The sequence below is a fragment of the Spea bombifrons genome, chromosome 13 (assembly GCF_027358695.1).
Source record: "Spea bombifrons isolate aSpeBom1 chromosome 13, aSpeBom1.2.pri, whole genome shotgun sequence".
Taxonomy (NCBI): Eukaryota; Metazoa; Chordata; class Amphibia; order Anura; family Pelobatidae; genus Spea; species Spea bombifrons.
The window spans coordinates 25,009,591-25,024,605 of NC_071099.1; the positions used below are offsets into that span (position 1 = coordinate 25,009,591).

General features: G+C 44.1%; 3 protein-coding genes across 3 annotated transcripts; 1 reads left to right on the forward strand and 2 right to left on the reverse strand.

Moving 5' to 3' along the window:
* Positions 1–367: 367 nt before the first annotated feature.
* FAM104A (family with sequence similarity 104 member A) lies at positions 368–1,640 on the reverse strand. The gene is made up of 3 exons (XM_053453068.1): positions 1,539–1,640; positions 1,218–1,308; positions 368–860 (listed from the first exon to the last, which is right to left on the reverse strand). The coding sequence occupies exons 1-3, from the start codon at positions 1,553–1,555 to the stop codon at positions 669–671; spliced, it is 300 nt and encodes a 99-aa protein (XP_053309043.1). The 5' UTR covers positions 1,556–1,640; the 3' UTR covers positions 368–668.
* Positions 1,641–3,777: 2,137 nt separating this feature from the next.
* Positions 3,778–5,539, forward strand: C13H17orf80 (chromosome 13 C17orf80 homolog). Its single transcript, XM_053453653.1, has 4 exons — positions 3,778–4,469; positions 4,592–4,702; positions 4,875–4,991; positions 5,248–5,539. Exons 1-4 carry the CDS (start codon positions 4,211–4,213, stop codon positions 5,274–5,276), a joined length of 516 nt encoding a protein of 171 aa, XP_053309628.1. The 5' UTR covers positions 3,778–4,210; the 3' UTR covers positions 5,277–5,539.
* Positions 5,540–6,334: 795 nt separating this feature from the next.
* Positions 6,335–10,204, reverse strand: CPSF4L (cleavage and polyadenylation specific factor 4 like). Its single transcript, XM_053453696.1, has 8 exons — positions 10,102–10,204; positions 9,471–9,521; positions 8,913–9,065; positions 8,159–8,254; positions 7,504–7,597; positions 7,231–7,273; positions 6,733–6,918; positions 6,335–6,525 (listed from the first exon to the last, which is right to left on the reverse strand). Exons 1-8 carry the CDS (start codon positions 10,202–10,204, stop codon positions 6,457–6,459), a joined length of 795 nt encoding a protein of 264 aa, XP_053309671.1. The 3' UTR covers positions 6,335–6,456.
* Between the last annotated feature and the right edge of the window lie 4,811 nt (positions 10,205–15,015).

Below are 15,015 nucleotides of genomic sequence, written 5' to 3' on the forward strand. Positions count from 1 at the left end.
AAAATGTGGATGAGGTCACAAAATAAACCTGGGCAAAAAAAAAAGGGAGCCAAAGCAAATGTATGATAAATATTTGGGGGTCCTTTATCATTTTTGGAGATTTAAATGAATGCATGAATTAGGCAAAATTAGTTAAAATTGAACTTCGTATGAATCTGAACGCAGGCGGCTTTTCATAGTGAAGTCCGAGCTAACTAGCTATGGGTTAGGGACCCCGCAACCAACAGAGATAGGTTAGGTTTAGGAACGGCCGGCTTTAACCCTTGCCTCTCAGGGCCCCCCACTTTGTGTTTAGGTCCTCCCAGTAGCAGTGTTTTTGCTGGAAATCAAACAAGACTTAAGACAGTACGACTAAAACAAGAGAACGTACGTTAACCCAAAAGTGCGATCTTTATTCACCTTCCAGTTACAACAAAGGGAATAAAATGTACAATGTGGTTAAATTAAACCGAGCAGGATGTTACTTCGGACTCCAAAAAAAGTCCTTACTGCCCGTTCTTGCATTTAAACCACACGACCCGTTCGAAAGCAAACCAAAGAAAACAAACGTTCCTGTAAAAGTGTCTGTGACGGCCGGAATAACGCAGGAGGGAAGGCAGTCGGTTTGTGCAGCGGCTTTTTGGATGTTTTGTAGGTCGCGGTGATGGCGGTCGGCGTCCGGCGGCTCCCTAGTAGGTGAGGCAGCCGCGGTGCTGTAGGCTGGAGAAGTGCGCCTCCTTCAGGATTTGGTTGATGTAGACGTAATGTCCGTCATTAAGCGCAGACTGCTCCGGGATGGCGTCGTCTCCTACGGTCTGTGTGTCCTTTGCCCCGTGGCTTCTGCAGGAGCTGCCGTTGCTGCCGGTGTCGCTGCCTGAAGACTTCAAGTAAAAAAAAAACATATATAAACAACTTTAACACACATGATCGCTGAGCAGTCACATGGTGTCCATCTCGCGAAGCCATTGGGGATTCTACAAAACCCCCCATATGCATTTGCCCATCCACCTAACCCCCCCCATGCAAGAAAACGACAGTGCTTAGTTGGCGAACGAACGCAGAGCTCCCCCCCCGTTCTAATGGGCGCGCTTTCCTGATTGGTTGCTTCAAGCAAAAACCCATCAGACTGCAGAGGTGGTAGGGAGCTGCAGCTTCTCCCTTAGTGTGATGTGGAACCCATACAATTCTAAGTCCGGGGCACTGGCAGGGGGTAGATTTCGGAAAGGGAGCCCCCCTACCTCCGTTTCCCACTCCTGGAGCCCCGAGTTCCTGTTGCTCCTCTTGGACTGCGGGACCAGGGAGACATCGTTACAGCTTCGTCCCCGCTTCCTGCAAGCAAAGCAAAATGTTTTATATTAACGTTCATATAACAGGCAGGTCGGAGAGCTTCACCGGAATCCGCAAACAAGCAAAACGACAGCGATTGCCGGACGCACTCAACGTAAAGGCAGCCTTTTGGACCCCGCTTTACCGACTAAAGAATCAAACCTTAATCAGTCGTTGGACAAGATAGCAATTAACACCGCACGCAGTCACGAACGCAGCGCACCGTCTCTTACCTGCTGTCGGGCAACATTTGGGCTCTAAGGTTCCGTCGGGGCCGAACTTGCCGAGTCAGAATGAAGATTCCAAGGAGCCTGGTTGACGGGTGGGAGACGCTGGCTGGGAGACGCCGGGGGGCAGACTGTCTCTCCCAGTTACTGAGAGTTTTGGGCCTGAGAGTTGGTAGGAGGGCTCTGCTCTGTTTGGCGGTCTCTGACTGCACCTGTCTTCTCACAATGTGCTGTATGTCTAACACCCCTCTCTTAGTACTAGAGAGCTCTCTCTGTGAAACTGCCTGTCTCACAGCCAGACCTCTCTACCTTTTTCAAACTGGAGATCTCTGATCCCAACTGTCTCATGTAGGAGACTCTCTAATGTCGTGCCTATCTCTAGAACAGAGGGGGTCTCTTTGGTTCTGCTGGTTTCTCTTGGAGAGGAGACCCCTCTCTCTGATGTTGTCTCAATATGGGACAGGAGATCTCTTTCTCTCCCTATCTGGTCCTGCCTGTGTCTCGGGGGCAACAGACCTCTCCTCTTCCTCAGCTCCCGGCTGTCTCTCTGGGGTAGGAGACCTCTCTCTCTCCCGTTCCGGCGGTCTCTCTGGGGTAGGAGACCTCTCTTCGGTTTTCTCCCCGCTGTGTCTCTCCAGGCCCCTCTCTGTCTCGGTCTCAGCCGCTCACAGTCACGCACTGTCCTGGCTGTCTGTGGCCAAGGCTCCGGTTACAGGTTCTCTCAGCCGGCCTCATACTCGGTCTCCCCGCACGGAGAGCTCTCAGACACCGGCAGGCTTTATGCTCCAGTCCGCGGTCCCAGCCGGATACAGGCCCCGTGACATCACTGCGCTTCACGCCGGAAGACTCTGAGCCAATAGACTCCTTTGGACAGAAAACGTCGCTTAGCAACTAAGAGGAGGTGGCCATTTTATTGGTTATCTAAATGTTCACTTTACATTGTACATCCTTTCTCAAACTACCCTTCTCTCTCCTTATCACGAAGCTGATATACGTGAAAAAGTATCCTCTCTGTAACATTATTTAATATAAAACACCCCAAAGCTACAAAAGACCTACATAGCTCTGAATAAACATGGCTTGTACATTTATATTTTTCATGACAAGTTCAAGCAATAATTACATGGCATGTATGTGTATATGTATATATATATATATATATATATATATATATAATGTAGAGAGAGAGAAAATGTGTAACGTGTGCCTGCACCAATATGGCTGCTGGAAGGCCCCTGAGCTCCAGCCAATCGGATTGCGATTCATTGATGGGTCATTGCTTGCTTGAAGTTTAGCTGCTGAAGGCATGTGGAAGCTGCTGGGTGGTTGAGGGAGTGAAGGTGTCCGTTATTAGTGAGTGCTTGCTTACACGTACATTACACAAACATATTGTATACGATATATATATATATATGTTATCTCCCTCCCTATATATATATATATAACCAATGAAGTAGAATAGTTAATGCCCTCCCTTCAACTTGTAAACTAATTGTCATGGTAACCATTGCTTGAGGCATGATAAATTTAGATTTGCATCCATATTCACTTATTTGATTCTTTTTGAGGTGAGTTGCCATGATTACCAGATTTAGACGGCGATGGATCTTCAACCTGTTAGACTGCCAGCCTCTCCCTAATCCGGATTAGATTAATAATAATAATATCACAGCCCTCAATGGCTGTTTTCTTTTGGTTAATAGCAATTAAATATTTTTCGTTATTTAAAACATTAAAAACTCTACCAGTCTGGTGACAAGCTAACATTTTCATATTATCTTTCAGAAATAAAGGAACCAGCATCTCTGTCGAGGATGGAGACCTGCCCGTTCTGCGGAAAGGCGTTTAAAAGGCTAAAGTCCCATTTGCCCCATTGTAGGTTGGCCGCTGCCAGAAAGAATGAAGAAACTGGTGTCCAAATTTCTGTGAAAAGGACAAACCTGAAAAAAGATTTATTGCCAAACACCCACCCATCTACCAAAGAGAGAGGGAAGGTTAAGGCTGGGTTGGGCAGCGAGAGAGGACTTTTTCATAAAAGCCTTCAGGAGGACGGTAGGTTGAGCACAACTCATGTGGCAAAAGGTGGCAATAGCAAAACGGTCAAAGAAGATAGACTGGTGCAAAATGCTAAGGGTGACGCAACGAGCGAAAACCTGGAAAAACCTTGCTTACATTCTTCTAATGACCTTGGAAGGTCTTCAGCAGAACATTCCTTGGGAGACTCAGGACCTGGAGGGAAGGTAACTTTATCGAGTAGCCAAGACCATAAGGTCCTCCTGCAAGTAGTTCCAGATCCCTCTGTTTCTGAAGGAGATGATCCAAATGACAGGGAACAACATTTAGGGAACAGCAGAGAGTTGAACCTCCCAAGAACAATCCAAAAACTTGGTACTCATCAAAAAGAACTATTATCTTTACTAGTAGGTGAAGAGATTAGTTCAGAAGGTCAGGACAGAAGAGGAGACGTTTCAGTTGCTGGTAAGACTCTGGTTTGGGAACATATACAAGGTTCCTTTGGAAGGAGCAGATATTCTGAAAACTGGAGTGAGATTTTTAAGCAGGTTCCACCGCTTTCAGCACTTCACATACCCTATTATGGTGACTCCACTAGTAACATTTCCCTGAAAGGCTTGAATAATTTGTCAGGTGGCACCTCTGCAGCTCAGTTCTTGCACCGAATGGACATTTACTCTTCGTTGACCAAACCATCAGAGGTGGTTGAGGAGTCTCGCATGTCTGGAGTGGACCCAGCTTCCAAAGGTGAAGTTGTTGCTTCACAGTCTTCCAGTGCTGAAGCTCCAGGTAGCCGGGGGATGCAGTGGTTCCCAGAGTTGCACCCCAATTATGCTGAACTGGGTTTGCTTCCAGAAAGAAAAGATCAATGGGACACAGAAAGAAGACCAATCCAGACCAAGATGTCCACAAACATACAGCATGGTAAGTAACAGCTCCACGAAAATAGCTACAAATCTGTGATGTGTGATTCTAGCTTCCCGTACCCTAAGAAACACACACGTTCCCGTACACAGAGATTTCATTGCTAATGTCTCCCTTTGTAGATACCCCTTTAACATCAAGACCCCTGATGGACGTCCGACTTGGAGAACTTCCCTCTTGGCTGGCAAACAAACAAATTTCCATGAATTCGTTACAAAAAACAGTACAAAAAGGTAAGAGAACATATACGTCAGCTGCTGTTTGGGTTTGAGACAGTAATAATGTTTCGGCGTGTTGGTTTTATGAAGTTGTTGCCCTTCAGATATTCCCAGCCTCCTCATTATCACTGGTGCTCCATGAACTGCTGTCACAAGTGCTGTCATTGTCTCTCCCTCTCTATGCCAGCCTGGTACCGTTACTACAATAAGTACATCAACGTGAAGAGAGGGAGCGTGGGGGGCCTGACCATGCTGCTGGCTGGATATTGTGTCCTCAGCTACACGTGGAACTACAAACACATCCGTAAGACTAACGTTCGTTTTATTGATGCCTTTATTAAAGTTTTTTTTTTTTTTGTGTATTTGGTTTAGAAATACAGACCAAGTAGATCAGTCACTTGGCCTTTCACCTGCTATAAATGATGCATTTAAATAAATGTTATGTAAATGGTGTTATTTACATCAGTTAATTGTATATAATAATATATAATATAATTGTATATAATAGTTTTATAACGAGATCTCCCCATTCACAATTTTATTTCTTTGTCGTATTCCAGAACAGGATCGCAAAAGGAAGTACCATTGAGGACTCACAGGGTTTATAGCTGCCGCTGGAATTCTGACACTATGGCTCTGCTGCGCATGGGCCAACGTTATCCCCAATCCGGCATCATGGTTATATTTTCGTGAGTGGTGAATTTGCTGTGTTTTAACACTCCTTAAAGAATTCTTTGAACCTACCCCACTGACTTATAGAATGATCAAGGTATATATATATATATATATTTGTATAGTTTTATTTAGGAGGCCAAGTTTGAGTGAGAAAAATAATCAATAATTAAACATTTCAGACTGAATTTAACTATTATTTAAATAATCTCAGGACGCAGTAAGAACACTTTATTTTTAAAGGAGACTGTATAACGATAGTGTGTGTAATAAGAGCCTGATACTCTATGTGGTTTTATTATCAGGTCAAAGGGAAAGTAATTTTTATCGGCAGCAAACACCATATGCCAGAAGTTACCGTGCCAGACCATCCGCCCGATGCGTTCCGTAGATAAGAATTGTTTGTAGGCTAAAGACAGGGATTAAATGATAGAAATAACATCTAATAGTAATATTGGTTGAAAAAGAGTCCATCAAGTCCCCTCCTTCTACCTATCCTTCCTGCTTTTGATCCAAAGGCAGCCCCCTTTTGTTCATGCTAATATCATATTGGCCTTTGCAGCTGCTGACTGGCATTGTGCACTGTTGTTAAGCCGGTTGTCTACAATTCCTCCTAAATCCTTCTCACCAGTATTGTTCCCCAGGGAGATACCATTTAAAGTATATGCAACATTGTTATTATTTTACCCATAATGCATTAAAAAGACTAACAGTTTTCCTAACAGGAACAATCGGTACGTAATGTCACCGTGCTGGTGCGCCATTAACTCCAAACTTTTGCCTGGCCTGTTGGTAAGGGAGGAATGCAAGCGGGATAACTCGACAATCTCTAGGGAGATAAAACCCAGTTTAATCACAAAAAGAACTGGAATTTATTTGCAAACCATAGAAAAATATATTTATTTTTTTTAAATATTACAATATTATTCAGGTCATGTCTACAGGTCTCAAGGAACGTCCACTTGGGACAACGTCATCATCGCTGAGGGGTTAATTAGGCGATTGCTCTCAAATGACAAAAAATGGTCAATCGTAGATCTCTCCCCCTCGACTGACGGGGAAATCCCCGCGCCGAAGCAGTCCGCTCCACGGCCATGTCATTTTCTTGCAAGGAAGGCAAAACGACCCTTGGAGCATTTGTTGGCGTAGTGCCCTCTGTCGCCGCACTGCGAAGACCAAAAAAATTAAGACATAAGTTTTGATAAACGAGTTTCCTGCTGTTTATATACGCATTATCGGGGCTTTTAGGGCAGTAGAACCCTGCGATACCCTCATACCCAGCAAACACTCCGAGCTCCTAGAAAACGAGGGACGAGTGAGGAGACAGGGATTTGAGTAGCAGAGAAGACGACTCGGGAGGTATCCATACTCGCCTTGAAGCAGGTGACCTGTCCTAGGGGTCTAAGCCCGCAGCAGGCAACTTCTTGCATTTTCCTGAATCTCTCGTGCATCATGCTAATTACTGTCAAGTGCGAGAGGTGAGGGAGATCCATCAGAGGCTGCTGCTTTGCAATGGGTTTGACATCGAGTTCACCGTGTTTTTGCAGTTGAGGTAGATTCTGAAGAGGGGCATAAATGGAAGGGACAGGCGGTGAGAATGTAAGCCTAAAGAGCGGGGGGTATTCACCAAGCTCCCCTCCAGCAGTTCCGGAATTAAAACTCTCCCCTGATGCTCAGGAAGCCATATTTCTAGAGCATTGTTTACTTCCGGGGTGTAATTCATTTCTTCTCTAGAGTTGTTTGGCTCCACCATGGACGGACTTGCCCCTGGTGACATTGTTGGCCCAGAGATCTTGGCTGGCCCAAGCTACATAGCAAGGAGTTTGAGAAAAGTTATATAAATCAGTAATATATATATTTTTTTAACCAACCTTAAGATGGTCGGAAGCGCAAAGAACCAGGTCTGCTTTAGGGCTGTAAGGAAAGGAAGATAAATCGGTTGTGGAGTAAATGCACCTACACGGAACCCACAGAACCAAACCGCGACAAACAAAGTCTTATATCTTCTGTGCCATATGTGCACCCCCGCCTCTAAATATCCTTCCATGCTCTGAAAATGCATGCCGGGTCATCCCAGACCCCATTAATTGGCATGACCCACTGATACCTTCATTCTGCATGGCCGGGGAGGGGGGGGGACTTACTGTACATATTTACACTTGGGTCCTTCAGGGCAGAATCCCACCAGATAATTGACACACATCACTCTGCGGGTGTGCCGGTGTTTGCACGCAGGTCCTAATTTCATGGAGAAAAAGAAGAAAAAAAAGATTAAGATAAAAAGAACTAGAACGTGGCAGTCAAGGTCCTTCAGACTTGTTAGAGTCTACACTCCTTTGCCAGGCATGGTGGGACTTAAGCTGTTGCGCAAGAGAGGAATGCATGACGGGTGTTATCCATGATACTCTTTGTAGTAGCTCAACTGAGGGTAGCTCAACTGATCCTGGCATGAGTTTGTCTATGGGCACACTTTGTGTCTTAAAGATGATGCCAAGGCTGTTGAATTGAATGTCAATTGGCAGCAGAATACCCTACTTGAAGAAAACACCATGAAGCTTCCACCAAACCGGCCATCGAGTCACTTTGGTAAAGTAGCCAAACCAATTATTATTTGGCATTGTAATTAAAGACTTTTCCCTGTTACTTTTCTACGTGAACAGAACCATGGACCGTTCTGGGAGTCGTTAACATGTCTGATACGTAAAGGTTACCCATATCTGATCTAAACCGACGTGGGGGGGGCGGTGATTTAAACCCTGTGCCGAGTGATTCCTACGTAGCCTGCAGGACAGACCTTACCATGTTTGCAGAATCCTCGGTCGTACCACGGACAGTCCTTAATTTTGGACGCTGGATCAATGTGAAGAAAGGGACAGTCCTTGTTGCTGCATTCACCTGAAAGTCACGACGAGGACGACTGTGATGGACGAATAGCTAATAACTCATAAAAACGGGAAGAAGAATTCAGAGTAACCGTGAAAACAACACATTATTTGTACTTTTGTACATTGACCAGCAGGTGGTGGCCCCCGACCAGTAATCCCATTACATTCCCGCATCGCTGTCTGCGGCAGAACTTTTATCCTATTATCGGAGTCATTATTTTATTTGGTATGGAGATCGGTGTAAAAGTTTGTTTTTTTGTTTCATGAACGCGTCCAGTAGGGTTGCCAAGAATTCTAAAGATTCCAAAAATTCCCAATTACACCCCAAAACGCAGAAGCCCAGAAAGAAGGGCACAGCGCATGCACAAAAGAGACGAAAAGGAGAAGGGGGTTCAGGGGCACGCAGGCAGTAAATCACGTTGGAGAAGGTAACTCGATGGGGGGAGAACCTAAGAAATCCCACACGTATATGCTTATTGTATATGCATACAAGGGGGGAGATATATCCATACGGGGGGGAGAGATATATCCATATGGGGGGGGATATATCCATATGGGGGGAGAGATATATCCATATGGGGGGGGATATATCCATATGGGGGGGAGATATATCCATAGGGGGGGGAATATATGCATATAGAAAATAATGTCCCCCTCGCCTCCCTCACCGAATTTAGAGTAGAAGTAGCATTCTGGCATGCGGTCCATGTCGTACTCATGGAGAAATTCGCAGTTATCTCCTTTCTTGCACAGACCCCTCAGCCAATGCTTGCAGACCACCGTCTTCTCGCCACTCAAATGGCGGAACGGACACATGGGACCTAGAATTCAACAACAGAACAAAACGGGGGTCTTTTCACCCAAAGTATAGCGTCACCAACAAAGCTAGGGAGATGTCAATAAGTATCTGGAGCAATCCGTACGTCCCACGACTTGGTGGAAACTTCTTACATTTAGCATTAAAAATCTATCCAAATAAACAAAATATTCCCCAGTAAAATGATAGGATCCTAAAAAATCCCCCCCAAAACTAAAGAAAAATCACTGCACGTTTTACAACATATTTAAACGCATGATGTAAACCGGCTTTATTGCATCATAATGATTGTGAATCACCCCATTCAATAAATACAATAAAAACAATGTTTCCATCGGCTCGGAGGAAATAGGGTTTTTTTTATAAGTTTGTTACGGAAATTAGTTTTTTTAATAGTTGTATAACGTACCTCTCCGGCATACCCCTTTAAGAAAGAAGTCACATACAGCTGCCCCGGATTCTGCAAGAGGACACAACAGACGCCATGTTTGTTTTGCACAGCAGAGGAGATCCTTTTATAGGCCAAGCACAACCTGTCAGAGTAACCTACGCCACGTTCTACAAGACCATCACCCACCCCAGACTCCTAAAAACTCAGGTTCTGGTTCACATCGTTCCAATAAACTTGGTCTACGGGCCACCATTTCGGCGTCAACTATTGGTTACTTTCCAATCTCAAGCCCAACACTGAGCTGATTCTTTACTGTCAGGCTAAATAAGTCCTGCTTATAGTACTCAAGTCTCTTTCCCCAAAGACCTTCATCAGAGGGTCCTTTAGGTGGTTCCTAACCAGGGGCCACGTTCTATAGGTTCCCACAACCTCCCGGCCTGGAAACTATTATAAGACTCTTTCTGGCAATAGTTTGTAGACCGGAGAGGGGCCTTCCATTACAGCTCTTTGGACGTTTCATACGAAAGATCAAAAGACTAAGGGGCCATTAGAACTTCCAAAAGCTGCTTCACCCAGATGTCCTCAAGGAGCCTTGTGTGTAATTCCGTGTGAGTTTCACAAACGTTTCCATCACCAAACTTTAACTTACTGTCCATCCCTTGGAAGGGCAGAGGAAGGGTCCCTCTCTGACCTTGGACATCCCTTTCAAAGTCAAAGCTGAACTTCTCTATCCCAGCAATAAGTTCCTGCATGGCTGCGAGACTCCAACCAGGAGAACGCCACTCAACCCAGGTCCAAATCCTTTTACGCCTCACTAAACAGAGCCAAAGAACCAATGTTACAATCTTCAAGAGATGAGAACGGCTGGAAGGCAAACTCAACTTTAAAGGTCTCGGGGTCACCATTGTAGGCAGTCATGTGATCTCCTGGTTACAGCCCTGTGTGGATTCTTTACCGTAATGCTAATTAAGTCCATCTTATGGTAGTGAAGTCTCTTTCCCCCAAAGATCTTAATCAGAGAGTCCTCTGGGTGATTTAGACCGAGATATTCTATTGTTTACCCCAAGCCAGCTTCATAAGAACTTACTACATTTGTCTAGAAGTTTGGGCATAAACATACAAAGCAAGCGTAAAACTGCTACAAATATTGCTTTTTGTGAAAATAACAAATTATTCTATTAAACAAAATAATAAAAATAATAACAACAATAAAATAATAAAATACAAATAAATAATAATAATAATGTGGAGGTCACTAAATGTAACCTTTATCCTAATAATTACAGAACTTTAAAGCACAAGATGTACAAATTTTTATCTCGAGATCATAGAAGGCTGTGTAGCAGCAGAACCTGTTTGCCGTAAGCGGTGCGTGAGAGTTTATAAACCCCCGGATTTACAAACAAAGGTTGTGTGACACTGTAACATGTAACAAAAATAACACAGCGGCCGCGGTCACATCCCCTTAAAACACAAGGCACTGTATATATATATATATTTAAATACATAAAGAGACCAGCATCTAGAGGGTCAAAGGCTTAGATGGATTGTAAGGAGATTTTTACTTTACTGAGCAGGTGGGTAGATAAGTGGAGCAGCCTCCCAGCAGAAGTGGTAGAGGGTAATACAGTGAGGGTATTAAACATGCATGGGATAGACATACGGCTCCTGAATCTAAGACGAGACCAACGACTGATTAAGGTTTGAGTCTTTACAGCAGGAGAAACGGGCGACTAGACGGGGGCCGATTATATGTCGCAAATTATATGTATGTATGTATGTATGTATGTATGTATACGTGTGTGGTGTGTGTGTATATGTATGTATGTATGTATGTATGTATACACGTGTGTATATGTATTTGTATACGTATGTATGTATGTATGTATGTATGTATAGGTTTGTATATTGTCTTAAACAATTAAGACCCCATAACTTGCGCTGAATATTTTCTGTTGTATTCATCCTCTTACCTGCACCTTCAACCGCAAGACTGCAGCAGAGTCCCGGAGCCATTAAGGTGGTGGCAGGAAGTGACCTCACAAAAAGGAAGTGACAAAACAGAATGAGAAGCATATGTGTGGATCAAGCCTCAGTGCCTTGCTCTGCACATCATGTATGGAGAATTATTCCTCCTCAGAGCACATCGTGTCCCCCAAGCAATGCACACATTGATCTATACAGTGTATAGATCAAACCTAATCACGTGAGAGGGTAATGGCACCTTTACAATATATTCTGCGGGATGCATTTAAATCTTTGTAGCCCTGCATAAAGCATTTGTAAAGGGGAGCCACATAAATATCCTCATTTCCAGCTGCAGTTATAGTGTACGCTCCCTACAGGACCGTTCTACACCCCTAGTAAGATGTCTCACGCAGATTTTCCTGGTCTCTGGCAATGAGGATTTTCAGCCTATCAGGTGCGTATCCTTATGTCACATGACTAGATCTACAATTAATAATTCCCCCAGAAAATAGAAACAGTGCAAAATTTCCAACGATTAAATAATTATTTAGTGTAGGGTCTGAGCTTTCCAAAAGTAATAAATGCTTATAATAAGCTTTATGCACTCGAGTGGGCGAGAGACCCCCTGTTTTAAGCATGCGGTATGTTTAATGCATGTTACAGGGTTTTAGGAGAATTTTCTTTTTTTTTCAATGGCTCTTGTTTTAAACCCAGCAATGTGTTTAATCTTAATAATTTGATGCTGGATCCATATTTATTTTCCAAGATAGACCCCTTAGATTTTTCTCATGTAAAGCTTATGGGACTAAGTAGATAAGTAGTAGATAAGTAGAAAAGCCTCCCAGCAAAAGTGGCAGAGGGTTATACAGTGAGGGTATTAAACATGCATGGGATAGACATACGGCTCCTGAATCTAAGACGAGACCAACGACTGATTAAGGTTTTAGGAGAAACGGGCAGACTAGACGGGGGCCGAAAGGGGCCGATCTGCCGGCAAATTCTATGGTCAGATTAGTTATATGATTGTCACTCACAGGGCTGTAGGGGTTAATATACTCTGCTTTGCTCTCTCGTGCAGTCACGCGGTCTCTCGGCCGGCCGCACAAAGCCTCGGTGTACCCCGCTGGATGTGACAGCCGCCCGGAGCGCGGAGATCAAATCAGTTCCTATAAACACGCAGCGAACATAGAAACGCAGAATCAGCCCCATTTCCCTTAATCAGTCGTCGGTCTCGTCTTAGATTCAGGAGCCGTATGCCTATCCCATGCGTGTTTAATACCCTCACTGTATTACCCTCTACCACTTCTGCTGGGAGGCTGTTCCACTTATCTCCCACCCTCTCAGTAAATCTATCAGCAGCCGCTGGTTAATCTATACAATTAAATAGCGATTAACCTTTCCGATTTGCACATTCTTTACGCTGCTGAACAGGATGGCGCTATATGAAACAACAATAAGAATAATAAGAATAATTATTTCCTTTTTTGCAAAATATAGCCATTTTGACTTTTTCATTGTTGCCGACGTCTCCGCTTTAAGTAGCCGGAGCAGACTGAACGCTGTTACTGTGTCACTTGACTTTTGGGAAACAATGTGTTAAAATGTATAACATTCGCTTTGGCAGAGTTCCCGGAATATCACGCTTCGGTTGTTTGGCTGCAGGGTACTTTTGGGGTAAAATAATAATATATTTTAGAGAAGATGTTTTTTTCCTTCGAGAGGAAACGCCACGGCTTGATCGTCAGCTCACAAGACTCTGATTGCGAAGCGCTACTGAATCTGCGGGCGCTATATAAAGAAACGTAATGTACGGATCAGCACCGCCCGGTAATATAGTCCTAAAGCATACATGTCCCGGACTGCAAACCCCCCCAACAATTGGGATTCTCATAAAAAGGGGATATGACCAAAAACTGGTACATTCCAGAATCAGGTCCCCATGGTGTCTGGACTTTTTAAACTCCTATGGACAGGGCCCTCACGGGATTCACTAACCCCACATTTCAGAAGAACTTAGAGGAACCTGTGGAACATCTGGAAGGTGTTGCCCATTTGTCCAGAAAGTCCAGTGTTTGCCAACGTTCCATGAATTCTTTGGAGAATATCCAGACCGTTAACGTTGAAGATGGCCCTTGGTTGGAGACGTTGTATCAGCTCTAGGCAATGTTCACTAAACTGAGCATTTTCGAGATTACCAGCACTCAGTAGGAAGGGTCATCTCCAAAGAGCCCTTCCTGCAAGGATTGCTGAGCTAGCCTTAGTTCTATCGATGAGTTGCCCTTGAAGAAAGCTTGGACCTTCTGGCAGAAGAACCGCACCATGGTTGGTCCTTCAAGAGCTTCACTAAAAATATTCAATTAGAATGTAGCTTCAAGCCCGACAAGGTCTAAGTAAGCTTTGGATGCTAGAACTTCCCTCCCCCCACCAAGTGTTCAATAGCCCCTTTTAGAGCGTCGGAGATGCCAGAGACACTTAGAATGGAACCATTTTTACCCATAATTAGTTTCCACGACGTGTTTGTTTTCTCTTTGATCATCTCTGAAACATCGTTTAATAAAGGACAGCTTGTTCTTCATTTTTTAAGTAATAAGACCCCAAACTTACCCCCATTACGCAATCTTTGCCCAGATCAGCTATAAAGAACACAGGAGGCACAGCAAAAAGCGACAGATTTTATTCGGGTCACTGTGGGTGAGATCCGTGTCTCTTTACACATCACAAAATCGATCACGACGCAAGCAGCTCTGCTTCCCAGCGTAGAAAGGGAGATATGTAGTGCGTAATTATACATGGTACAAAAAAATGTGTTCTTTTTAAGAGAGAAAACAGAATTTACTGAATCCTGCTCTGCGGTATAGATTGCCTGGCAATCAAAATGGTCATTTCCAACTGCTCGCCCAACTCATGCCAATGGGCTTTCCATTGATGGAAGACCAACCAACTCTACGGCTGCTTCCAATCTTCTTCATCATTCATGGAATTTTTGTTATCTTTTGCATTTTGAAGTTTATAATCCTGCATTGGTCACTATGGTCCTACCAAGGGCAACTATACACTAGATGTTCACCCCAAAGGTGGTCCAGATAAAGGCCATCTCAATGAATCCATGGAACGATATTCCATTCCAGGAGAACATCCTAACAACAATGGGAGTGACACCTCAAAAGGAATGTTACATCATGAAGACACAACTGCTTACATCAACATCAGATGGACCACATAGACATCATTTGTGGGAACATTGTTCCAACCTCTGATAGGATTACAGAAAAGTGAGGTCATCACCTCTTGCCCTGCAATCACCAGACAACAAGCGATGCTTATTTCGAGAGTTGTGTTTGAAGGACCATACAAGTTGGTTGTTCTCGAATTGGCGGCTAGTCTTGCTCAAGTTGGTGGTCAGAAGTTGATTTCCGGTGACGTGGTGAGGGTGTGAATGGAGTAGACCTCTTTTATAAGCCCTTTGTCTTCAAATCACAAGCATTAATCACAATATGTGGTCTACGGTTGTTGTTGGGCGATAACATCTCCTCTGTCCCTGGTTTGTCGTACCCCCAATTCTCCAAAGCCCATTTATTTCATTAAAAAATAAAAA